The sequence below is a fragment of the Narcine bancroftii genome, chromosome 12 (assembly GCF_036971445.1).
Source record: "Narcine bancroftii isolate sNarBan1 chromosome 12, sNarBan1.hap1, whole genome shotgun sequence".
In the NCBI taxonomy this organism is placed as follows: Eukaryota; Metazoa; Chordata; class Chondrichthyes; order Torpediniformes; family Narcinidae; genus Narcine; species Narcine bancroftii.
Genome location: NC_091480.1, coordinates 30,757,004 through 30,783,905, shown reverse-complemented (window position 1 = coordinate 30,783,905; position 26,902 = coordinate 30,757,004). Strand labels below are relative to the sequence as shown.

The 26,902-nt window shown below is 39.8% G+C and overlaps 2 protein-coding genes and 1 long non-coding RNA gene across 4 annotated transcripts in view; 2 read left to right on the top strand and 1 right to left on the bottom strand.

Annotated features, from left to right (window-relative positions):
- gid4 (GID complex subunit 4 homolog) overlaps positions 1 to 8,379 on the top strand; it is a 40,562-nt gene extending 32,183 nt beyond the window's left edge. Inside the window, exon 6 of the mRNA XM_069907184.1 lies at positions 6,029 to 8,379. Within this exon, the coding sequence (XP_069763285.1) occupies positions 6,029 to 6,092 (64 nt within the window). The 3' untranslated portion in view covers positions 6,093 to 8,379. The remainder of the gene's footprint in view (positions 1 to 6,028) is intronic.
- Positions 1,105 to 23,489, bottom strand: LOC138747699 (uncharacterized). 2 transcript variants are annotated; one of them, XR_011347628.1, is made up of 5 exons: positions 23,370 to 23,489; positions 19,328 to 19,407; positions 8,751 to 8,818; positions 6,359 to 6,626; positions 1,105 to 3,158 (listed from the first exon to the last, which is right to left on the bottom strand). It is a non-coding gene; the product is annotated as an uncharacterized lncRNA (long non-coding RNA). The 2 variants fall into 2 exon arrangements; XR_011347629.1 differs by lacking the exon at positions 8,751 to 8,818 and having other exon boundaries at positions 23,370 to 23,482.
- Positions 11,831 to 26,902, top strand: part of drg2 (developmentally regulated GTP binding protein 2) — a 29,999-nt gene continuing 14,927 nt past the window's right edge. Inside the window, exons 1-6 of the mRNA XM_069907183.1 lie at positions 11,831 to 11,992; positions 16,254 to 16,414; positions 19,260 to 19,349; positions 20,804 to 20,864; positions 23,463 to 23,553; positions 24,288 to 24,360. Coding sequence (XP_069763284.1) covers positions 11,929 to 11,992; positions 16,254 to 16,414; positions 19,260 to 19,349; positions 20,804 to 20,864; positions 23,463 to 23,553; positions 24,288 to 24,360 — 540 coding nt within the window. The 5' untranslated portion in view covers positions 11,831 to 11,928. The remainder of the gene's footprint in view (positions 11,993 to 16,253; positions 16,415 to 19,259; positions 19,350 to 20,803; positions 20,865 to 23,462; positions 23,554 to 24,287; positions 24,361 to 26,902) is intronic.

Here is a 26,902-nt window from a genome sequence, read left to right as displayed (position 1 = left end):
GTTGAGGAGAAAATTAAGCTTTCGTGCAAGAGTTTATTTATTTGCTTAAAATCCTATTGTACTTTTCTGTGAATGTTTCACACTTCTCACTAGATTTTTTCAGATGTTGCCACAGGTTTTTAGTGGAATTTTTGAGAACTATTTTGGGCCCCATGCAATTACAGACACTGACCAGGTGATGGTGCATTTAATCTGCGACTGAATACTGCATGAATTTGGCAAGATTTTATTTTGCTTCTATTTTTAAATATACTCCTTTTAACTCGGTTTAATATAGTCCTCTTTTCACTTGCATAGACCCCAAACTATTGACGTGCATCTCACTGTTGCACTCTTCACCTGCCCAACAACTGCAGAATTGTTTTGTTGCAAAATCTTTCCCCAGTCATTCTGCAAGGGCTGTGTGCCATGATCATTGTTGAAAATGACTTCCTATTTGCAGTCTCTCATTGTTTTTTGGAAATGTTTTCTGAAAGAAGACCTTCATGGTATTGTGAGACGCATTCAAAAACTTCAAAAATAATTGATCAAAATGTATTTATCATTTCATTGGACTATTTTTTGATTAGAAGTTTAATCAATCTGAAAACTTGAACATAAATACAAACCTAAATTTTGCTCTTAAATGGCCCTTTTTAACTTTTAGGCAAAGAGCACAGTTTCAGGCGCTCTGGCCCACCAGCCCATGCCCCCCCCCCCCCCCCATACACCAATTAACCTAAATCCGTGTACATTTTTGAAGGATGGGCGAAAATTGGAGCACCCAAAGGAAACCCATACAGGTCACAGGGAGAACATGCAAACTCCTTTCAGACAGCGCCGGATTCAAACCTGGGTTGCTGGCGCTGTAATGGCATTGTGCTAACCGCAATGCTAACTGACTTGGTAGGTTGTGGGCGGGGGGTGTCTGTGTGTGTGTGTGTGTGTGTGTGTCTGTGTGTGTGTGTGTGTGTGTGTGTCTGTGTGTGTGTGTGTGTGTGTGTGTGTTTCTCGTGCAGTGTATTCCTGCCTTCTGGAAAGCAGTGTGAAGGCCTGGAATTCCCGTTTCCTTATTTACTGTAGGTACAGAACTGTTGACTTACAAGTGGTACATTCCAGCCCACCATCTTTATTCAGTTATGCAAATTTTAAAGTGCTCATATCTAGTGGTTTGGAGAAGACACACTAGATGTCTACATTCATTCTGGTCCCATTATTTGCAAGATCTAAGTGTGCCATTCTTGTAGTTGGAGGTCGACAAGTCAGTATCTCGCCATACTATCTTATTGCATTGCAGAAAATGGCACCATTTACATCTGCGTTGGTCCTGTTTTCATTTTCAATCCATGCAGTGGTGCTAAATACTGATTGACAGGCCATTTAAGTAAAATACTTATTTTCTTTTCACCTTGCAAAATTTTTTTTGTGCAGTTGATAGGAGAGATGTACGAGGAAAAAAAACTTGTATGCTTCAAAGGGAAGGGGGCTCATAACCTTTGAGCAATCCTGGGTGGGGTGACATAGCTGAAAAAAGGTTGACATTGACTGAATTAGACCATCCCTTTTGCAGTCTACTTTGTTTTAGGTCTTCAACCCCAGAGTTTCACTACCACTTGTTTTGGGGGAAGAAATTGCACCAATGAACAGTTGAGTTTTGGATTCCTCTATTATGAAAACAAAGGCTTCTTGGCAGATATGGCACCCAAAACTGAACTCATTCAAGCAGATAAAATTTTGTCATACTTTAGCCTCACCCCCTCATCTATCCCAGCTCTTTGATCTTTTAAATTTGATTTTTTTTTTTCAATCCTTACCTCATTCACTCCACTATTGATAGGGTACGGTATGGAATCATTTGGTAAACCTCTCCAGCTCTGTATTTTTTTAAACCTTTTCAAGAAGTTCCTCTAAAATCAACCTCTGACAAAGCTTTCGTACCATCCCTGACACTTGTGTAACTTGGTGTGAGGTTCATTAGGATGTTTTTCTATATTTAAAAAAATATGATGGTTTTCTAATGAAATATTCATTAATAAAAATATTCCCTGTCTTTCTTAGATTTGGTGAATGGCTTCACATTTCCCACATTTAGCTTTGTCTCTGTTTAATTCTTCCCTTTTAATTAAAGTTTATTCCCCTTGAATTTTATTCCTCCTATTAATTCAATCAGCTGTCTTTCCTATTAGTTGTTATGTAAATTTGTATATTCCCCTTTATTCCCATGTACATTAATCCAGTTTTTGAAAAAAAGCTGCAGACTTTGTATACTATTTGTAAAATCTTGCCAGTTGGGGAACATTCCATTCACTTTTTTCTTATAACCCCTGTCAATTTAGTTTTCAATTTTCTTGTTTATTTTATGATCTCTAATCTGGAACAAGCATTTAATAAGTGATTGCAATATATACAGTTGAAGGAGGCTTGCGGAATACATTAGAGGGGATTGGGAGCAGAGACCAACAGTACATTCGGGCAGCCGAGGGTAGAGAATTAAGAATGTGATGGAAAATGCAGCTAGTACTCATCAAGGGGTGGAAAGACGAGAAGCAGGAGGGCAATAAGAATGGGCATTGGAGAAACTCTGTTCAGAGGAGGTGAGGGAGTAATTTGAAGATGAAATGTTTTTTTTGTGGAGGGATGACATTTTAGCAGTATGGCCTCGAGTATGTAGGAAGCTAATATAATTTGTAAGCCTCCCAAATCAATATTGTGGAAGTAAGACCACGTTGTCAAGGGAAAGGTCAATGACAGTCTCCTCGGGACAGCAGGTTCCAAGTGTGATGGACTCGTATCAGTTTTCTTATTTCCGAAAGACCACCAAACTATTACAGATCTGAGAGAATTAAAAACTTTGTAGATTGGGCAAATAGAGCAGATTGCCTAAAGTTGTTGTGATAGAGATCCACAAATCCTTTGTTCTGGTCTCTGGGTTATCATTGAAATGATTACAGTGCTATTGAATCCTTGTTGAGTATCTTTGGGTTTGTGGGGGGAAAAAACAAACATTTCCATTATATTCATCCAGCAGTTTCTCTATGAAGTTCTTCTTTAACATCTCAGTTCAATTTTCTAGAGACACTTTGTCAGCTTGATTCACATTTTGAATTCTCGATTCCAGCTCTTGTCCACAGTCACATTACAGTCTGGAAGATTTTAATTGAGCACCTTCGCTCTATCTGCTGCAATAACAAGAACATACCAGTAGTCAACCATTTTAATTCCTCACATTGTTCCCACACTGATGCCTATCCTTGGTCTTGAAAACTGCCAAATCGTGACTACCTGCAAATTGGAAAAAACACCTAATATTCTGTATAGGCACTCTCCAGCCAGATGGAATTTTGTTAACCCTCCCTTCCCACAACCCCCCGCCCCCCCCCCCATTTCTTGCTTTCTCTATCCCTCTATCTCCTTTACTCCAACTCCCACCTCCTTCGTGTCCCTGCCCATTCAGAGAGTTACCCCTACACTAACCTTTTTTCTCTTACACCATTCCACCTATATCCATCTATGACCTCCTTCCTTTTGACCTGTGCTTCTCCACCTGCCCCTTCATCTCTCCTTTCCTCCCCCTTTCTACCACCTTTGGTTACCCTTTACTTCCTATGGATGCTGTGTGACCTGCTGTGTTTCTTTAGCACTTTAGTGTATTACACCACACACCCAGTGTCTGCAGACTTTCTGGTTTAACTTCCCTTGCTGAGTTTTTTTTCTAATTTTGACTTGTTACTCATCACCAAATCTCTAGTGAAGATGCCTTGTTATCCAAAAGACATTCTAGAAATATCTGGAAAATATAGGCTCTTTAAGGTAATTTAGCAACTGCTCCTTTGTACATTTTTATATTCTTCCTTTCCCATGTTTTCATTCTCCATAGTTCAAGTTTGTTTATTATATGATTGTACAGTGCAACCTGACAAAACAGCATCTCTCTAGACCATGGTGCACAAACAAAAACACACAATACACAGTACATAATGATCAAAAATGGGATGATTTACATGGTTCATCAGTCTCACAGCCTGCAGGAAGAAGCTATTCCCTAACCTGGCAGTTCTGATTTTGATGCTCCTGTACCACCTTAATTATGGTAGTGGATTAAAGATACTGCTGAATGGAAAGGGTCTTCTGTAATTCCTTGAGCCCTAATTAGACAGTACTCCCAGTACTCTCGGCTGATTTAATTAACCTCTGAATAGTCTGATGCTTTGCAGGTACCATATGATGCAATGATGCAGCCAGACAAGAACATTCTCAATTGTGCTCCTATGAAAGGTTGTTAGAAGGGTGCTGGTAGCCATGGCCTTCTCAGCCTCTTTAGATTTCAGATTTATTCTCAGAGTACATGCATGATATTACATGCAACCTCGAGATTCTTTCTGCAGGCAAAACTACACAATGTACACATGTAAACAGAAAATGAATGTTAAAAAAAAAATCAATAAAGTGGATTGTCTTTGTCATTGAAGATTCTGATGGAGGGGTAGCAGCTGTTCCTGAACCTGGTGGTGCAAGTCTTATGGTACCTATACCTCTTTCCTGATGGCAGCAGTGAGAACAGAGGGTGTGCTGGATAATTGCTGCTCTCCGACAGCAGCGTTCCCTATAGATGTTCTTGATAGTGGAGAGGGTTTTACTCTCAGGGGTATTGGTGTCCCCATACCAGACCATAAAGTCTGGACACTTTATGCCTCATATCTGTAGAAATTTACCAGGATTTCTGATGTCACACCAAACCTCCACAAACTCCTGGGAAAGTAGAGGTGCTGACATAGTTTCTTTATGATGCCATTAGGGTGTTGGGTCCAGGAAAGATCTTCTGAGATAGTGATTTGCCACCCTCTCCACCTCCACTTTCCCCAATGATCTCTGGATCATACTCCTCTGGTTTTCCCTTCCTGAAGTCAACTATCAGCTCCTTAGATTTGGTGACATTGAGTGCAAGGTTATGGGTGTACCATTCAGCCAAGTTTTCAATCTCCCTCTTGAATGCTAACTTATCATTTTCCTAATATAACCTATTATTGTGGTTTAATTGGCAAATTTGTAGATAGTGATATTATCGTATTATCCTAATTTTAAATCCTAATGATACATATTTTATCTTTGTATGATGGCATTATGAACATGAATTGTGCCCCCTAAAACTCATGATGTAAATAAAGTGTTAAATATGAAAAGCTTAATAGCATGAATACGCCTAAGATTGTCTGATCTTGGAAGTTAAGCAGGCACAGGCCTGGCCAGTACTTGGAGGGGAGACCGCCTTGGAACACCAGATGCTGTAAGTTTCTGTGAGGGGCGGTGTACAAATTGGCAACTCTGTTGTCTGCCTTACGGTCGAAAAAAGTCAAAGAATTTTCCAATAATGGAACCTTTACCTTTAACTAACAAGTAATCGTCTGAAAAGTTTTCGTTGTGTTTTTTTTGCCATTCATTCTATTCTTCATCCTAGCTTTTATCCTTTTCTGTCAGACAGTAAATCTCACGGACATCTACAATTGTTCTTCAAGCAAGCATGTAGACTGCACAATCAGGGTAGTTAATTAAGTAGGGATTAACAAATTGAGGGAATATCATAGATGAATTTACTACCTAATTTTGCATGTATAAAAATTCTATCATATTTCCAAGATAATAAGCTGACAGGAAAGAGAAATAAAATAGTCCTACCCATTAAAAACATGTAAGTGTATAGATTTGAATCTTAATTTTTGATGGAATTATTGCTTCTGTTTAACAGGCACGTCTTTAAATCTGATTTTTTAATTATATGCCAATCCATTTTAGAACAGAGATGTGGGAATTTCTTCAACCAGAGGGTTGTTAATCTGGAATTTGATGCTACAGGCTGTTGTAGAGGCCAGGTAATTGGGTGCATTTATGGCAGAAATTGATAGGCCAGGCCAGGGCTGAGTGGGAAAATGGATCTGTTCATGATTAAACGGTGGGGGAGATTCGATGGGCTGAATAGCCTATTTATGCTTCTATGTCTTATGATTTTATTTCACTCCTAATTTTTGATAAAACTATTGCTTCTGTTTAACAGGTATCAGTCTTTAAACCTGACACATGTCCCCGAACACAGCACTCCAATCTATGAGTTCCGGTGACGTTGATCAATGGATCCCGCCTCAGACAGTTGGGGGAAGAAAGTCGACAAACAGTGGAACTGTTGAGGGGTAGAGAGAGAAAAGTGTTCTGTAACCATGAGAACCATTATTGTTTCTCTGCTGCTGACAGACCAACCACAACATGATGAGGAGCTCGAGCATCAATAATCCAATCCAAGTGCATGACTGTTGGAGCTTGTGTTCACCAAGCAAAAGAAAACACCATTTTAAATCTCAATTTTAATGCTAATTTAAAAGGCACTTACAGATTTTCAATTTTGGTCTCTGGATTTATAAAGTTCTTCTTGTACTCTTGTTGTACATGAACTGGCAACGAGCCAGTCGTATGAGAGCTGTGTGCTTTTGTGTTGATGTTTCTTCCCCTTTTGCTTTTTTGCTCTTGCTATTTTTATACATTGCTAATCAAGCTTGGAATTATTTAGATGGCAGTGGTCCTTTTCATCTCAGCTGCTGGTGTTGTTGCACGTGTTCTGTAGTAAGTTTTTTTTATGGGAGAACAGAAGTGGCCTTATCCTAAAAGAGAGCAAATGTTTAGATACCACAAAACAGTATTGGAGGAAGAGGTAAAATTTAAAATAAAATACTCAAATGAATTACAAAAGAAACCTGACTTTTGTTAGACTCGAGTTGTATAGAGCATTTCTGAAACAGCATGCCTGGTAGTGGGTTAGCGAGGCCTATGACCAAACTGAGGAAGATACAGGAAATAAATGTTTTGAAAATAGATGCCAGGTGAAAGCATTGTAATTTAAGGTTAATACACGCTGGGTGTGGCGTTTGAGTTTTCTTTTTGTGAATATGGCAGGTGCATGTTGGCTGTTCACAGAAGGATATTGTGTGCCTTTAATGACGTAAATCCACAAGGAATTAGGAGGAAATTTCTTGCACAGTATATTGCTCACTTGGAGGTTGCAGTTGCAGTTCATCATGGTCCCCTCCAAGGAAAGCCTTGAGAGAAAGCTTGGGCAAAGTATTGAGTCACGATCACACTTGAGTATGCGTGAAGAGAAACTAGACCAATCCACCTTGGGTCAAACTAACTAGTTGAAGGTGGACGTTGCACTTAGATAGTGGATGAGGGAGAGAAAGAAGGGTTTCCAAATTGGACAGCCTATTTAATATAATTGTTAAAATATAGGTGTTTTGATAACTTTGCAAAAACAGTTTTTTTTTCAGCTAATGATCACAAGAAGCAAGGTGTTAAGATTCTCAAAGATCGTCACTTTCAAAAAAAACAGCTCCATTATGCCTCAATTAAATTCTAAATATTGCACCATATAGCTAAATTGAATGGCTATAATGGGGTTTAATTGAACAAAAAGGGAATGTTTGAGGTTTTCTAGCTGGTATTTCACATAATTTGAACAGTGGACATTTTACTGTTCAAAATAACACGAGGTGCGAAGTTTTAAAAAAAAGTATTGCCTCAATTGATAATCTAGTGACAAAAAAAGTAGTGCCATCATTTTTACTAAATATATTGCACCAGCTTTTTTGTCCATTCTTTAAATTGTTGAAGTAAAACACGAAAGTCTGTGGCCACCGTGATTGAAGTAAAAACACAGGGCTGGGGAAACTCAGCCTAAACTTTGGTTTTGTACCTTTATCTTTGCTATATAAAGTACACTGTCCTGCCGAGTTTCTCCAGCATTGTGTTTTTACTTTAAATTGTTGAATTCTGATAAATGCTTTACTGATTTGCCAAGAGATAGAATGTGTGTGTGTGTGTGTGTGTGTGTGTGTCTTTGTTTTTGGGAGTAAATGGGAAGAGAAATTTATCTGGATCGAGATCATGCTCGGATGAAGGAGGTGTTAACTAAAAGCCTTTACTAAAATATTCAAATGGAGTCTAATTTTTGAACCCTACATCTAATTGTGAGGGCAGAATTTTGCTTTGTATTCTCCCTGTGTTTTTGGAAAATAGGAACATTTAGTTTCATAGTTCAAGATTTCCTTTTCTTCTGAATTTTGCATATTTTTGGAATTCAATAAACAAAATGAAAAACAATTTTTATTTAAAAGAGTTGTGTAAGTGGGGGGGAAAGATTGCTGATGAGGGTTTAGTAGCCCATGTCTATTGAGTCTGACTGGTTGATACTTGAGAGAATGACTAATTGGTTTGAAAGTGAGTTGATTTTATTGTATAAATTAGACCATGGGAATGAGTGTTTTATTACATTGTTCACAAGACATCAGGAGCTTTAAGTTACAGATCTGTGGTGATATTAATGAGGATACCGCATCCAATAAAGGTCCTGTGAAAGACTTTATGGAGTTTGTATTTCTGTTAGTGGATGGAATTGGGCATTGTTTTCTATGCATTTATGTGAATAGATATACTATTAACAAAATAATTAAGAAAATTAAAAAAGAAAATAATTAATTTCCTGAAACTTTGAAATAAAATCAGAAAATGCTTCAAATACTGAGCATAGAGAGAGAAAGCAAGTTAAAATTTCTGATCAATTGCTCTTTGTCAGAATGAACCTGATTTTTCCAATGAAAGGTTCTCAAACTGAAGTATTGTCATTTTCTTCACATACCATCTGACTTGCTGAGCTTTTGCAACATTTTCTGCTTTAATGTAGGAAAATATACATTTTTTTTTAAAACACATGACAGCACTACTAAATTTACCTGGAGAACATGTGGATCTTTGTAAACAAACTGAAATGCTGGAGGAACTCAGCCAGTCTTTTCAGCATCTACAGGAGACAAAGATATATCGCTGACTATTCAGGCCTGAGCCCTTCTTCAAAGAAAAATCTGAAAAGGCAGAAGCTGAATATATCAAAAAGTCTCAGAATTCAAACAATGGGGAAGGAATCCAGACCAACAAAAGGTGTTAATTGGGTATGATAAGGGACTACGTAAAATTTATCATGTCTGCAAAAGACGACGGAAAGGAGACAGCGGGAGAAGAGGGGGGGAGGTTAAATGAAAGCCAGAGAAGTCGATATTAATGCCATCTAGTTGAGGGTCGCCAGTCAGAAGATGAGGTGTTCCTCAATTTACAGGTGTTCTCAGTCTGGCAGTACATGAGACCATGGACAGACATGTCGGCAAGGAATGGGATGGGGAATTGAAATGGGTGACCAGTGGGAGATCCACGCTATTGCGGCAGACAGAGCCAAGATGCTTCCAGTGATCTCCCAGCCAGCGTCCTGTCACTCCGATATAAAGGAGATCACAGTGGGAGCACTGGATGCAGTAGATGACTCCTTCATATTCACAAGTGAAATGTTGCTTCATTTGGAAGGACTGTTCAGGGCCCCAAATGATACTGAGGGAGGAGGTGTGGGCATGTGGAGCATCTCTGGTCACAGAGGTAGGTCCCAAGGGAACAATTAGTGGGGAGGGAGCAGTCCCTGCAGAAGACTGAGGGGAAATATGTGTCTAGTGGTGGGATCACATAATAGGTGGCAACAATGGCAGAGGAGGATGTGTTGGATGTGGCAACTGGTGGGGTAGTAGGATAAGGTGAAACCTACCATGGGGGGGGGGGGAGGAGAGGGCCAGGGCAGATGTGCAGGTAATGGAGGATATGCAGGTGAGTGTTGAGTTAATGGTGGTAGAGGGAAGTCCATGTTGTTTGAAGAAGGAGGACATCTCTGATGATCTGGCATACAAGTCCTCATCCTGGGTGCAGATGTGACAGAGACGGAGGGATTGAGAGAATGGAAGGGAATCCTTACAGGGGACAGGGTGGGAAGCTGTGAGAGTTGGTAGGTTTATAGAAGATGTCTGATGAGAGTTTGAAGACAGAGATATCAAGGAAAGGGAGAGTGTTGCTAGAGGTGAACCAAGTGAATTTGAGGTCAGAGTGGAATTTGGAAGCAAAATGGATGAAGTCAATGAGCTCATCATGGGTACACGAGGCAGCACCAAAGTTGTCATCAATGTAGCAGAGGAAGAATTGAGGGGATTTGCCTGTGTAGGCTTGTAACATGGATTGCTCCACATAACCTGGAGAAAGTGGAATGAGTCAAAGGAGAAATTATTGAGGGTGAGGACAAGTTTGAGGCCATCATTATGGGGAATGGAGGTGTATAGGGATTGGATATTCATGGTAAAAATGAGGCAATTGAGTTCTGGGAACTGGAAGTTGTTGAAGTGATGGAGGGCAAGTGAAGTATCCCAGATGTAGGTGGGGAGGGACTGGACCAGGGGGACAAAACAGTCAAGGTAAGTGGAGGCAAATTCAGTTGGGCAGGAGCACGCAGACATGATGGGTTTGTCAGGCCATTGGGTTTGTGGATCTTGGGTAGGGTGTAGAAACGGGCAGTACGGAGTTGGGAAACAATAAGATTGGAGGCTGTGCCAGCGAGATGGCCGGAAGTGATGAGTTCAGAGCTGGTGTGCAATACAGTGGTTTGATGAGTTTTGGTGGGGTCCGGTGAGGGGTAAGTAAGTCTGAGGGGTAATTAAGTTTGAGAGTCATCATCTGCCTTTGGCCAGATAGAAGTCAATGCGCCAGACCACAACAGTGCTATCCTTGTCTGCAGGTTTGATGGTTAGGTTCGGATTGTTGCGAAGAGAGTGGAGCACAAGGCGTGATGGTGAGGTTCAGATTGGTGTGGAGAGAGGGTGGATGTGGATCTTAATCAGTGAAATACCAGCTAGGTACTAATTGTCATTGAAAATGGGAAATCTCTGAATTAAGATCATCTAGTCCCATTAACACTGTTTTCGTCTATTTCTGCTTTTCTAGATAAACCCGGGGAGACCACTGGTTCAGTAGGAATCACCTGATAGTGCTATTCTCACCTCTCCTCTTATTATATCCAACGAACACCGTTTGTTGGTCTGGACTCCTCCACCTGCCAGTCTTTATTCTGGCACCTTCCTGTTCTTTGATTATACCTTGAAGAAGGGCTCAGGCCCAAAACATGGGTAATATATCTTTACCTCCCATAAATCTGAGTTCCTTCAGCATTTCTGTGTATTTTTATACTTGCAGTACCTGGCCAGATATATATTTCCTTCTGACATAGAATAAAGCTCTCTGTGCAGCTCAGAGAGCAATCCTATTCCCCTGAAACCTATTATCTCAACATATTTTTAGGTTGGCCATTCCAAAGGACATGGTCATAGGTTACCAGACACATACACACACAGCATGCTTGCATTTGTTGTTTTTCCAATACCATTTAATTTACTTGCGCATAAGGGGCAATTAACAGTGGCTGATTAACCTACCAACTACACACCTTTGGGGCATAAGTAGGAAGGCAGGACACTTGAGGAAAAACCCATCCAGCCACAAGGAGAACATGCAAGCTCTACTTGGAAATGATACCGGGATACAAGTCCATGGAACAGGCAATTCGTTACAAGAAAATGTTGGAACTCCCTTGCAATTGTGCTATCAATTATTTTAAACGGCCTTTATGAACATATTTGGGAAATGTTTGTATGGATTTTGAAGCTCTCGGTCCCTTGTTATTTATGCTACAAATACTGTATTCATATTTAAACAAAATTAATCAGCTTTTTCATGAAAATATCCATATAAATGAAATAAAGAGAAAATAGTTCTAGGGACACGGAAATTTGACAAGTAACTTCGAATTAGAGAAGAATATAATTCAAACAGAAATGTGATAAGGGGATTAGTGATGAGATATTGATTGAAGTACTCTTCTGTCATTGAGTGCAGGACCAACGGGGAGGGAGGGGGGGCGGAACTAAAGGCACGACCTGGGCGAAGCCGGATGGTTTGTCGGACGGACTTGCGCTTAGGTTCCGGTGTGAAAAGTTGCCAGGATCCACAAGAACTTTTTGGTGAATTTGCTCCGGATTCGAAGCCGAAACCATGGGGATCCTGGAGAAAATATCGGAGATCGAGAAAGAAATCGCACGGACCCAGAAAAACAAAGGTTGGCGCCAGGGAAATAAAATAACGTTCATTCTCGCCTTGGAGAAACGTGCCAATGGATTACCCTCCCCTCCTCTAGAATGTGTCCAATAAGAACCCCCTCTCTTCCCTTCCCCCCCCCCATAAATTTATGTACATTGAGGACAGACCCTCCCCTATAGAATGTGTTCATTGAGAACCCTCCCCTCTTCTGTAGAATGTGTCCAATAAGAACCCCCTCTCTTCCCTTCCCCCCCCCCCATAAATTTATGTACATTGAGGACAGACCCTCCCCTATAGAATGTGGCCATTGAGAACTTCTTCCCCCCCCTGTAGAATATGTTCATTCAGAACACCCCCCCCCCACCCCATAGAATGTGTGCATTGAGGACAGACCCTCCCCCCATAGAAGTGTCCTTTGAGAACTCTCCGCTCTTCTGTAGAATCTGTCCAATAAGAACCCCCTCTCTTCCCCCCCCCCATAAATTTATGTACATTGAGGACAGACCCTCCCCTATAGAATGTGGCCATTGAGAACTTCTTCCCCCCCTGTAGAATATGTTCATTCAGAACACCCCCCCACCCCATAGAATGTGTGCATTGAGGACAGACCCTCCCCCCATAGAAGTGTCCTTTGAGAACTCTCCGCTCTTCTGTAGAATCTGTCCAATAAGAACCCCCTCTCTTCCCTTCTCCCCCGCCCATAAATTTATGTACATTGAGGACAGACCCTCCCCTATAGAATGTGGCCATTGAGAACTTCTTCCCCCCCCCCCGCTGTAGAATGTGTTCATTGAGAACCACCCTCCCCCTGTAGAATGTGTCCATTAAGAACACCCCCCCCACCCCATAGAATGTGTGTATTGAGGACAGACCCTTCCCCCATAGAAGTGTCCTTTGAGAACTCTCCCCTCCTCTGTAGAATATGTCCAATAAGAACCCCCTCTCTTCCCCCCCCACCCATAAATTTATGTACATTGAGGACAGACCCTCCCCTATAGAATGTGTTCATTGAGAACCCTCCCCTCTTCTGTAGAATGTGTCCAATAAGAACCCCCTCTCTTCCCTTCCCCCCCCCCCCCATAAATTTATGTACATTGAGGACAGACCCTCCCCTATAGAATGTGGCCATTGAGAACTTCTTCCCCCCCCTGTAGAATATGTTCATTCAGAACACCCCCCCCACCCCATAGAATGTGTGCATTGAGGACAGACCCTCCCCCCATAGAAGTGTCCTTTGAGAACTCTCCCCTCTTCTGTAGAATGTGTCCAATAAGAACCCCCTCTCTTCCCTTCCCCCCCCCCATAAATTTATGTACATTGAGGACAGACCCTCCCCTATAGAATGTGGCCATTGAGAACTTCTTCCCCCCCCTGTAGAATGTGTTCATTCAGAACACCCCATAGAATGTGTGCATTGAGGACAGACCCTCCCCCCATAGAAGTGTCCTTTGAGAACTCTCCCCTCTTCTGTAGAATATGTCCAATAAGAACCCCCTCTCTTCCCCCACCCATAAATTTATGTACATTGAGGACAGACCCTCCCCTATAGAATGTGTTTATTGAGAACCCTCCCCTCTTCTGTAGAATGTGTCCAATAAGAACCCCCTATCTTCCCCCCCCCATAAATTTATGCACATTGAGGACAGACCCCTATAGAATGTAGCCATTGAGAACTTCCCCCCCGCCCCCCCCACTGTAGAATGTGTTGATTGAGGACCCTTCCCGCATAGAATATATTTCGACAGACCAAAATTATGTTCTCAGGATGTTTAATCTGTAAATCCACAATTTCTGATATAACCATATAACCGTTTACAGCACGGAAACAGGCCATGTTGGCCCTTCAAGTCCGTACCGGTTGATATGTTCATTGGAATTTGTGCATAAATCGTGAAGTTGCAGTCTGTAATTTCTGCATTCCTCCATGTCCTGTGCGACTGCATCCTTTTTTTAAAACCGTAATCAGTGGGATTCTAAAAGCACCATTTGTTTACAAACTACTCTCACTGTGTAGAGGTGAGTGAGTTTGCAATGTAATTGCAAGCTCTAGTTACTACTTGCTATCTCTACTGGCTTTTATTTGTTATTTTCTGATTAAAAACTTTGATCTTCAAGGGCTTTTAAAGTTTTTAAAGATTTCAGCATCTGTCTTAATTTCATCTTGAGCTTCTGGACTGTTTTGTGGCCTGTAAAATGTTGAAAATATTAATTTTAAATCGTGCTTTCAGGCTGGTAATTAACTGCGTTTGAGGATTTAATTACTAACTCCATGCCATTTTCTGACATCAGTTGGGTGCAGTGGTATTTCAATGGTATTCTCAACAGTCAGAAGCCATAATGTCATCAAATCTGATCGAGTACATTTTAAGAGAGCAATTTGAAATGAATATTCCAGTTCGTCTATTGTAGAAATTGATCTATGGTGGATGCCATTTCACTGGCTCAACACAAAGCCCTGGAACACCTGGACAGCAAAGGTGGATGCTTCAAGATGCTCTTTATCGACTACAGTTCAGCATTTAACACCATCGTCCCCTCAAAACTGATCAGCAAACTACAAGATCTGGGTGCTAACACCCTACTGTGTAATTGAATCGTGGATTTCCTCACCTTGAGACCACAATCAGTGAAGATTGGTAAGAACTTCTCCACAATCAGTACCAGAGCACCACAGGGCTGTGTAATTAGCCCCCTGCTCAACTCACTTTACACCTACGATAGTGTAGATTAGTACGACAGAAACACCATCTACAAATTTGACGATACCACAGTAATGGGCTGTATAAAGGAAGGGATGAGTCTGCAAATAGGAGGGAGATTGAAAACTTGGCTGAATGGTGCACCAACAACAACCTTGCACTCAATGTCACCAAAACTAAGGAGCTGTTTGTTGACTTCAGGAAAGGAAAGCTAGAGGTATACAATCCAGTGATCATTGGGGGATCAGAGGTGAAGAGGGTGAGCACATTTAAGTTCTTCGGAGTCACTATCTCGGTAGATCTTTCCTGGACCCACTAATGGCATGGTGGAAGAAACCACATCAGCACTTCTTCTTCAGGAGTTTGTGGAGATTTGTTGTGACACCAGAAACCCTGGCAAATTTCTACAGATGTGTGTGGTGGAAAGTGTGCTGACCGGCTGCATCACGGTCTTGTATGGGGTCACCAATACCCCTGAGTGTAAAGCCCTCCAAAAGGTAGTGGACACAGCCCAGGACATCACAGGCAATATCCTCCTCACTATTAAGTACATCTACAAGGAACACTGCAATCGGATGGCAGCAGCAATCATCAAAAGCGCACACCACCCAGCACATGGACTGTTCTCATTGCTACCATCAGAAAAGAGGTATCGGTGCCACAAGACTCGCACCATCAGGTTCAGGAACAGCTTCTACCCCTCCACCATCAGACCCCCTTAATGACAAACTCAATCAGAGACTCATTTAAGGACTCTTACTTGTGCACTTTGATTTTTTTTTTGTTCTCTCTATATTTCACAGTCAGTTTGTTTACATTCATTATCTATTTACATTTTGTTTGTTTATATGTTTCACGCTGTGTGCAGTGTATTTTTTGCACTACCAATTAGTGACAATTCTGCTGTGCCCACAGGAAAAAAAAGAATCTCAGCGTTGTATGTGATGTACTCTGACATTAAGTCTGAAACAACATTTTACAGAAAACAAAATGCGACAAATGTCTGGTTGTAAACCAAGCCCACAGTCTGCACCAACCTCATCAGCACAGATACCTGGCTCATACAGTGCCTCCAGAACAGAGTTGGAGCCTTGAGGAAACCTTGCAGATTCAGAGATAACAAGTCAATGATGTACACATCGTAGTGTGTAGGTTCTTTGGACATGAACACAGAAATACCCGTTTAGATTAAACCACATGTTACAGTGTATTCAGCCTAATTTTCATGCGTAGTCATTTCTACTTGGGGGTTTCTTAATTATAAATTATGATAAATGGTGTTGGATTTGAAGGAAGCTTTTTCAGCTGTAATTATGCTGAGGTGAAGGATGCCATTTACAGGTTCCCAATTGAGAATGGTAGTTGATACAATTTGAGAGGAAGGGTTAAATATATTACACATGAAAGGTATTATCTTGCTCTGAAGTAATTTGTTCTCTTTTGCCTGTGACATTAGCCTGGATTTCATGGTCATCTGCAAAGTAGTGGTATTTCCCAATGATCACAAAGAATCAATATGCTGAATAACCCTGAAGAGATTGCAGCCAGGAGACTAACTGTCATGTGGTTGAAATGTTGCAGCTACTGAGTATCATTTGGGCTTGTTAAAAGCAAAACTTGCTAAGTATAGAGCGCAATTGTTGGAACCTCCCAAATCTACTGGATCCAAAGGAGAAGGCTTTGATGTAATGAAATCAGGAGACGCCAGGGTAGCGTTGATTGGATTCCCTTCCGTGGGTAAGGTAAGAACAAGTTTAGTTTGTACACCCTTACATTTTGTAATGATAATACTATATCTTAAGACCAACATAATCCCTGTTATCTGGAATTCAATCAGCCAGCAAAAAAAATTGGGGAAATAAATGGGTAACAACAAACAAATTTAAAATTGGTATGCCTCACCATTATGAGCATCCTGAAAATTCGTTAATCTAGGATCTGCCAATCCCTGTGGTGCCAGATATCAGGGGTTTTACTGTAGCAGGGATAAACTGGAAAATGTAGTTAATCTGGTCATCTTAAATGTGCAAAAAATACAAAAATGCTGGGGAACTCAGTGGATCACCCTTCCTTCAAGGTGTGAGCAAAATTCAGGCAGGCTCCTGAATAAAAAGTCTGGGGGGAGAAGGGAAGAAGGGGATGGGGGAAGGAGCACTGTCCAACAGGCCATAATTAGACATGGATAGGAGTGTAAAGATAAAAATTGATTGGGGGAGGGGATGTCTCTGTCAATGCAGAGCTAGTCGAAAGGAGACATAGGGATGGAGGAAAGGGAGAGACTGGAAGGAGGGAGGGGGTGTGTCTGGCAGAAACTGGAGAGTTGATGTTCATGCCATCTGTTGAAGGGTGCCCAGGCAATATATGAGGTGTTGTTCCTCCAATTTGCAGATGGCCTCAGTCTGGCATTTCATGAGACCATAGACTGACATGTCAGTATAGCAATGGAGTGGGAAATTGAATTGGGTTGTCACTGGGAGATCCCTAATGTTGCAGCAGATGTGCTCAACAAAGCAGTCTCCCAATTTGCATCTCTCTGATGTAGAGGAGACCACAACAGGAGCACCAGGTACAGCAGATGACCCCTGCAGATTCACAAGTGAAATGTTGCTTCTCTTGGAAGGACAGTTTGGGGCCCTGAATTGTGGCGAGGGAAGAGGTGTGAATGCAAGTGTAGCATTTCTCGGGGTCACAGGGTAGGTGCCAAGGGGGCAATTGGTGGGAATGGAGGAGTGAACAGTAGAGTCACGAAGCGAGCAGTCCCTGCAGAAGGTGGATGGAGGAGGATAAGGGAAGATCACGTAGTAGGGGGCAGAAATGTCGGAGGATGGTGTGTTGGATTCGGATTCTGGTGAGGTGGTAGGTAGTAGAAGGGAAACCACGTTTTTTGAATAAGGAGGACATCTTGGATGATCTTGCACGGAAGACCTTGTCCTGGGAGAAGATGCAACCAATTCCCAAAGCTCTTCACATCCTGTCCCGTGTCAGGATTCCGTTCCTTTCTCGCAATTCCGCTGTCTCTGTTGCATCTTCTTCAGCTCTGCAATCACAGAGCCACCCTCCTCCCCTGAACGGCTCTCATCTTTCCTCTCCTGTCCTCCCACCCATGCCCAATTATTGGCCTGTTCTCCTTCCACCAGCCTTTTTATTCAGGCACCGTCCTGGTTTTTCCTCAGACTTTGAAGAAGGGCTGAGGCCTGAACTGTTGGAAACCTACTATGGACACTGCGCCCACGCCCAGTTCAGTTCCTCCAGCACGTTGGTGTTTTTAGTACAATCACAGTGTCTGCAGACTTCAATTTTTCACTCCATCTCAAATGTCCAAGCCTTGTTTCTTTTGGAAACCACTCAGGGAATGCTAACACCCAAAAACAAGAAAGATATTTAAACAAACGCTTGAAGGTTCCTTGCATTAGCAACTGTTGTGCCCTTTCTATTTTGGTTTCAAGTTGTTTTTCACAAGGATAGTAAATTTAAACTTTATCTCATGCTCTTAATCAAGCTCCATGTCCCAAGATATTAAAAGCAAGATGAATTATGACCATAGCAGTACAAAAAAAAATCTATGTAATGTAGGAGTTGTACAAAAACTTTAAACCTTCTGATCAAAGTTTTGAACAGAATAATTTTCTCGTTAATTATCTTTTTGAAGTGCTCAGATGTGGATTTATTGTCTTGATTATATTTCATGTACTGGTGGGTGGTGACCCTTGCTCGCCTTTTACTGGCAAGCAAAAGAAAGCTTTTCACTGTATCTCAGTGCAGGTATGCACTGCTTAATGTCCGATCAAGCAAAATCCAACCACGTATATGTCCTTGGTCCCATAATTATTCAGCTATTGTGAGCAAGTCCACAGCAATTTAGAAAAAGCTGTCGCTAACTATAGGAAATTGTATACTGTATACCCAAACTGATCCGATTCCCCCACTCTCTCCCCATAGCCCTGTGTCGGTCCCCACATTGATCCCACTGTCCTGCTCTCTCCCCACAGACCACTGATCCCACTCTCTGCCCCACATTGATCCCTACTTTCCAATAAAAAGTATCCCTTATAGGTTTTCTAAGTATATAATCTGGTGTTCGCACAACGTCCATATCACATATCGCCCAATTTCACAGAACGTATTGTGGACGTTAAGTGGCACATACCTGGACATGTGACAATAATAAGTAATACATAAATACCTCTGGAGTATCAGAACATAAAATATTTGGTTACATCGTAAATCTTTCCAGCTCTTTCTCATAGTTCATACGGATTTTCTATAGCTCACTTATTGGTATTTAAAACTTTTTCAAAATAACTTTTTAATGAAATGCTTTGAAACTTTTGACAGATGATATATAAATGTAGTGGCTTGGCTAATAAATGGGAGATGTGGTTGCACAGTGCAATCAATTCAAAATCCATGAGATACTTGAATGCAAGAAAAAAATCTAACATTTTATTCATGAAAATATCTAAGTTACTCTATAAAGTAATCTTAAAGGGGGGGTGGTTTAGTCAGCTTCATACTAAAGCTTTATACCTTCTCTTGTGTAAAATTTGTCACTTTTTTTCTAAGTTGTGCCACATATTTGTCTTTCAGTCTACATTTTTGAGCTTGATGACTTCCACTGCAAGTGAGGCAGCTTCATATGAATTTACAACCCTTACCTGTATTCCAGGCGTCATAGAGGTGAGACAATTGTAGATGGTGGATATATGAACTATAAACAAAATTGTTCAAGCAGCATCTGTGAGAAGAGAAACTGAGTTACTATTTCAGTTCATTAATTTTTCTTAAGGACAGTTCTCTTCACAGGTGCTGACTGATGTTCTGAATGGTTTTATGTTTTTATCTGAAAATGTTTCTTATTTGGTTAATTATTCTGATTTTTGTAAGATTGTACATTTATGTGTGCCTTGTGACTGATCTGCATGGTGAATTTAACTTGTTGCTGTAATTTGATCTTGTCTGTCTCTGGCAGAAGTATGCACATGAATTGAATTCCAACCAGTTTTTTTAAAATCTCAAACCTTGGTTGTTCAAAGAACACATTTAATGTTGATTAAATCACCCTTCTTTTCTAAAACTGCCAAAATGCCATCATTACCTCATATTACCTCTTCAACTTTTGAGTAGTTGTTATTTTTTTTGTTGTTGTTTTATTGCCACCTCTTTGACGACCATATACTGATGATTTTAAATGGGTGTGTTGATTTGCACCTCCTCATTCACTAACGATGTCAGCCGGTACTTGCCATAAAGTTTGTTTTTTTGCAGTAGAATTTGTTGTTAAGCCGAGCATAGGCAAACTATCTCCTTAATCAGTTAAATTCACAGTGCAAAAAGAAAGATAGAATTAAAAGAGAGGTTAGAGCTAAAAGCAAATGTATGTATTGCAATTGTACTTTGAAAGGCAAGATCTGTTCAAGATCTGTGGAGGAATTGAAGCAAGTCAGGCGGGCGAGAGACCGGCAGTGCGAGTCGGGCGGGCAGGAGACCAGCAGCGCGAGTCGGGCAGGCGAGGGGGGGTGGGGGGAGACCGGCAGTGCGAGTTGGGTGGGCGATGGGGGGGGGACTGAAAGGGGGTGGGAGTGGATACGGCAGCACAATTCAGGTAGGTTTAAATCTGGCTTTCCGAAATCTGGAAGAATCCAGAATTTGGAACACACTGTCCCCTAAGGATTCCGGATAAAGGATTGTGTACCTATATAATCACCCAATCTGTGCAAACTTTGTTGACCAGAAAACCTTTTAAATGATTTCAGTTTCTTTTAATCATTGCCAAACAACTGGGACAGAAAAGGAACATTTAACAAGCGTGGAATACTTCAAAGAGATTTAAAATAAAGATGTAAATGAAATATTTCCCTTTGATTGGAAATAAGAGAGATGAAGATTAGGAAATTGAGTCATCACGAATCTTCGTCAGGCTCTGCACATGATTACGGTAGAGAGTCTGGAGCTAGATCTCTGGCCTTGCATGTTGGCTGTGGCTTACTAATTTATGATGCTGGAAATCCTGAATGTCACATTAAATTCAACAAATATGCTCTGTGGGCCCATGTGAATCTATGGTGAGCTGATTTTTAGTTTCTTAATAGAAGGAATACAATGGCGTAACATTTTTTCCTTTCACTATCCAGCATAAAGGTGCTAACATTCAGCTTTTGGATCTGCCTGGTATCATTGAAGGGGCTGCACAAGGTTTGTATGTTACATTGTTAATTAGAATGCATTTTATCATTCACTCAGAAAGGTTCAGCTGTTGGGCTGCGTTGTAAAATATTTCAATGTCTTTTTTTTTAAACTTTATTTAAAATTTTATGACATGAATAAAATAAAAATTACATTTAAAGAAATAATAAAAAATAAGATAATAAAAATTAGAATACTACATCATTAAACTACACAAATTAACCCTCCCCAATAATTATGACACAACATTAATCGTCTAATTTAAAATTAGTCCAACCCTCCCCCCAAAATAAAGAGTGAAGAATTAATTAACAATGTTGTAAATAAAATAGAAAAAACCCCACTTACAAAAAAAAAGATAAAACTTAACAACAAAAAAAATTACTAACAAAAAAATCAATACTAAAATAATACCCTTAAACATATATTTAAATCAAACATAATACATGTATTTAACAAATGAAATCCACTTTAAAACTAAGTTCAGATATTAAAATCATATATCAACCACATATCTGTTATACAAAAAAATCATAATTAATAATACATAAATACAGAATTTCCATTAATACCAAGTTTCCTTTATAATTCATCAAGAGAACAAAAACATCCCATAGAAAAACAATCAAATAAACTTTTTATTCCCTTCCCCTCCCCTTATATAAAAAAGAAAAAAAAAGAAAAAAATTCAAACTCTTATAAAATTCTCCATATTCTTCATTTATAACATCTTCAAAATTCTCTATCGAAATTTGCTTAATTTTATTAAACTCTTCTCCCTCAATGTATTTGTACTTAATTTTCTTCTTTTTCTTCTTATCACCTTTCCCCTCATCCTCCTCTTCATCTAATTCAACATCCTCAATTTTTGATTTATTATCTTCTGTGACATCATCCTCTTAAAAAAGAAAGAAAAAAGAGAAAAAAAAAACCCCAAAAAAAAGAGAAAAAAAGGAGTGAAAAAAACCTCCTAATTCCCTCTCAATTACAATCAGAAAACAAAGAGTTAAAAAAAAATATTTATTTTTAAAAATAATAAAAAAAAACCTTCACTTCTTAACCCAAAAATTAAAAAGAAAAAAAAAACAGGTCGGTCACAACACTCCTCCTGTTTAAACCACCCAAAGCGGTAACTCCCCCAAAATATTGGGTGTGAGATAACTCACAGGTAGCTGATGACTTCTGGAAACTAGTGCCCACCCAGTTCCCTCTCCCAACTCCCATTTCATTAAATATTTGAATGTCTGAGGAAAATTGAAATTAAAGATTTCTCGACATGTAGTACTGCTCCAAAACTAGCTGTGCCACAAGCAGAGTTACTACACCCAGCACCCAACAATGGGATAAGTGCTCCGATATGCCATGTTTGTGGAAAGCGAGACAAATTAAATCCAGCTAATTGATTGCCCAATCAATCTACTCCAGTGACGGAAGGTGACTTCACAATGATATCCAGACTGTAATGTTTAGCGTTTTGCTGGGCCCACTTTGGACTTGAATTCCAAAGAGGAGTCGAAAGTGAATACCATTAGTATCAAGGCAGCATTTGACTGAGTGTGGCATCACAGAGCCCTGGTCAAACTGAAGTCAGAAGGCATCAAGGGGAAGTAGTAAAAATACAGAAGTCCTCGAGAAATTCAGCAGATCTCGCAGTGTCCATAGGAATTATAGGTATAACCAACGTTTCGGGCCTGAGCCCTTCTTCAAGGTATAAGCAAAAAACAGTCTGAATAAAAAGGCTGGGGTAGGAGGGCAGGGGGAGGAGCAATGGCCAACAGACCAAAAGGTATTGATTGGACATGGATAGGAGGACAAGAGAGGAAAGGTGAGAATTGATTGGGGAAGGGAGCCTTTGGCAGTTGAAGTCATTACTTGTGGTTATTGGCAGTAAATCATCGCAGCCTCAGACATCTTGAGCAGATGAACGGAGCATTATCTGAGCTCCAGCTGCCTCATCAATGATTTTCAAACCATCATAAAGTCAAATGCTAATGCCTGTTCAATGTTCAGTTCCATTCACTACTGTCTTTGTCTCCAAGAGCTAGGCATGAGCTGATCAGTAACATTTGTACCACTAGTGCAAGAACACATGGAAATTGGAGAAGTGGGCTACCAGGCCCCTCAAGTCTTTCCCTTATTCAATATGTTGGATCTACTCAGCTAGATCGCCGTAGCCTTCAATTCCTTGATTTTTCAAGGCCATGTCCGTCTCCAAAAAGACTTTGATGTTCGGAGGTAGTTGGTTAGACACTCTATCAAAACTTTTGGTTGTCTGGATAAGTGCAGCTCCAGCAACTCTCACAAAACTTGACAAAGTCACCATGTCAGATTGACACTCCATTTGAGTGTGTGAGTCAATATTTTTAAAATTTTACAATTGACAGATCATTGTGGCCATTCTGGGGTCAACTTAATTTAAAGGCTCAATTTAAATATATGTCAATTTGTGTTCTCTGAAATCTCTCTGTCCCAGCTTCTCTTAAAAAGGTAGAGTATTCATTCAAATATACCCACATGAAATTCTTGAATTACTTTTTTCTCAGCAGTTTATATTTGGAATTTTATCTGAATTCAGTGATTGCTGAACTATTTTTAAAATCTATTCAGGAAAAGGTCGTGGTCGCCAGGTGATTGCAGTTGCTAGGACAGCAGATGTTGTAATAATGATGCTGGATGCAACAAAGGGTGATGTCCAAAGGTTAGTTATTTTAAAATTAAAAATAATAAAAATCTATCTTTTCAAGTAACAGCAATCTATTAATGGTTCAAACATTTATTCCAGTTAAGTATACCAATTGTTCTTGTGATTGAATTTGGATAGTTCAACACAAATTGGATTGAATGTTGGAATGCGGCAGTCGCTTTTTTTTTTATTTAGATACGCAGCACAGAAACAGGCCATTTCGGCCCACGAGTCCATGCTGCCAAATTTACACCTCATTAATCTACATCCCTGGTACATTTTGAACAGTGGGAGGAAACTGGAGCCCCTGGTGAAAACCCACGCACACACACAGAAAATGTACAAACTCCCTACAGACAGTGCATGATTTGAACCCCAGTCCAGTCCCGATCGCTAGTGCTGTAAAGGCTTTGCACTAACCACTACAACAACAGACTGCCCTTTTGTTTTATGGTTTAATGTCATAAATCTATTTTCATTCCTTTTTAATGACACAGCCTGTAGTTGTATTGTGGCATTAACTGACCTTCACTCGGGTTTCAAGGTGCAAATGTTATTGTTTAATTTGAACTGAAATTTAAAATTTATATTGAATATGATCGTTGAAACTTAGTTGGATGAAGAGAATGTAGCTATTGAGGCTTTTTCCTAGCAACATTAACAACATTTTCAAGGGATGGAGACTCCAATTGTAAAGATGTGAATGAAATACTGTAACATACTTGAACTACTTTCTGTTTACACATTAGGAATTTACTGGAAAAAGAATTGGAGTCTGTAGGAATCCGATTAAACAAACCAAAACCCAATATTTATTTCAAGGTGAGGCATGCAGATTTATGTTTTCTTTTTCTAGAATTGAACTGCCATCAATGTACTTTGGCTCTTTGTGTGTTGAATTTTAAATAATTTCAATGTTTCCTTTTTCTTGTTTTCAGTTCACAGCAATCATTAACACCATCTAGTTTGCTTAGATTTTAAAAGTTAAGATTTTGCATCTCAACATTTTCTGTTTCTTATCTCGTCTAATGATTTAAACGTGATTTATAAATACAAGTTTTTTTTCTTTTTCTGTAATATGCTGTCTTAGCGTTTAATTGCTTCTCAGGTGATAACTCAGAAAATATATTTTTAAGCCGAAGGTTTCAACTGCAGTGTGATTCAGGAAGGAGATTTGATCTGGGGTGAGTGAGCAGCAGGTCTAAATAGAGAGTGAAGAGTTTGAGTAAATGATAAACCTGAAGCAGTAGGAAGCTGGAGTGACTGTACAAACATCATTCATGTGGTTCTGTGGGGTAACATATAACTTGCGTGGCTTGACTCCAAGACAAATCTGAAACCCATAATCTGGGCATCACCAATCTATCAACCTCTGAAGAAAGAGCAAACTCCGAATGAACCATGAACAAGACCATCCCAATTCTCTGCCCCAACATCAATTCCTCAGACAGAGGATTAGGGTGAGGAGTTGGAGTTAAAGAGAATCTGAGGATTTTATTTCTCACCCAGCTCTTAGTTGCAATCTGCAAAGCACTGCCTGAGAAGGTGTTAGAGGCAGGTACTCTCAACATTTAAAAAGTATCAGGATAAGAACTTGAATCACAAGGCAGTGAAGGCTTTGGAGTAAATGAGATTAGTGTAAATTGTACTTGATAAACAGTATGGATGTGATGGGTTGAAGAGCCTTTTTCTGTGCTGTATGACTGACATCTGTGGAAGTATAATTGGGGATTAATGGATTATGTATCTGAGAATTCAGAAAATGGATGTATTTTTTGTTTCTGTAGCTTGTGTTTGCATTGTGTTTGTGTTCCATTCATCTAATGTAAGAAAAACAGCCTCGGGGAGTAGTTTTTAAAAAAAAAAAAAATCCCTCTGTCATTACTAGTTGTGATTTCACCAATAATCTTTTTTACATCTTCACTAAATCTTGGAACCCTACCGCTACCTTTGTGCTCTACATTACTCTCCATTTTGAATATACTCCCTATTAAATAATCCAGCCTGTGATGTTTCACGACCTTGCTGAACATTGCCCAGATGATTCCCACTACATCTTCGACTGAGCTGCAGTTTCACATTTGGCAGATATTAAGCATTTTTCTTCTACCTTTCAGAACTTCATGCCTAAATCAATATGACTATTGACTGATTTGTATACCTTTTTAAAGCCTTCTCAAATTAATTGCTACATCTGAACTTTGTCGTAGTCACAGGAAATCATTTGGTCATCAAATCCAAACTAGCCCATTCCTGTAGTTTTTCCTGATAACAACACAAATAATTTTTGGTGCTCTGTGATTATTAAGGGATTACTTTAAGTGGCATGTGAATGGGGAAAGAAAAGGTTGAGAACCACTGCTCTAGACCCAATTGTTACTGAAATATCTTGCTTGAGAAAAATTGTCATTGTCTTTGGAGTTATGAAACCGTGCACATAACGAGTCAATTAGGTACAATTAAAACAGTGGTTTTTCAAACTTTTTCTTTCCATCCACGTACCACCTTAAGCATCCCTTACTAATCACAGAGCACCTATGGCATAGGGAATACTTAAAGTGCTATGTAAGTGGAAAGAAGAAGGTTGAGAACCACTGCTCTATTCAATTTAAACTTTTCATGATGTTGTATGCTTGCATCAAATTTCCTCTCAATATTTTTTCAAAAGCCATTTCAATAAATGAAGATTTGGGACATTTGGACTGTAAGTATGCATTTCAAGCAGCATGTTTCAAATATGTAGCACTCTTGCAAGTGGATCAATGAGTAGAAATATCAGAATGATAAAGATTTGTCAAGGAATCTGCAGTTTGACATAGAAATGTGGCTTTAATTATCTCCTGATGGTAAGCACATGTTATACATGTGATGATGTCCAGGTGTTGGAAGTGACATTTTAAACTATTTGGCTCCAAACACTTGAAGGTTAAATTTCTCACATTATCCACAATTTTTATACTTCACCAATCAAATTTTGGAATCTGTTCAAAACGAATCAAGGGTAGTAGGTTAATTGAGTGTAAATTGGGTGGCATAGAGTGGTGGGCTGAAATTACCTGTTTCTGTGCTGTATGTCTAAATTTTTTAAAATTAAATATAAATTTTTTAAAATTAAAATTTGAATGTAGCACTGTAAACCAGGCTACAGAATTAATTGGATGAACAGTTCCCTTTTTGGTCTCTTCATTCAGGAAATGTGATTTTAAAAAAAACTATTGAGATATAGGTTGGAAATATCTTCATCTGCTTTCCTCATTTGTGTACAAACTCAAAAGTCATCTTTGATTAGTTTTCTCAGGAGATGAAAGGAACGTGTCTGCATGTAAAAATGAATTTTGTGTTCAATAATTTTAATTATCTGTCA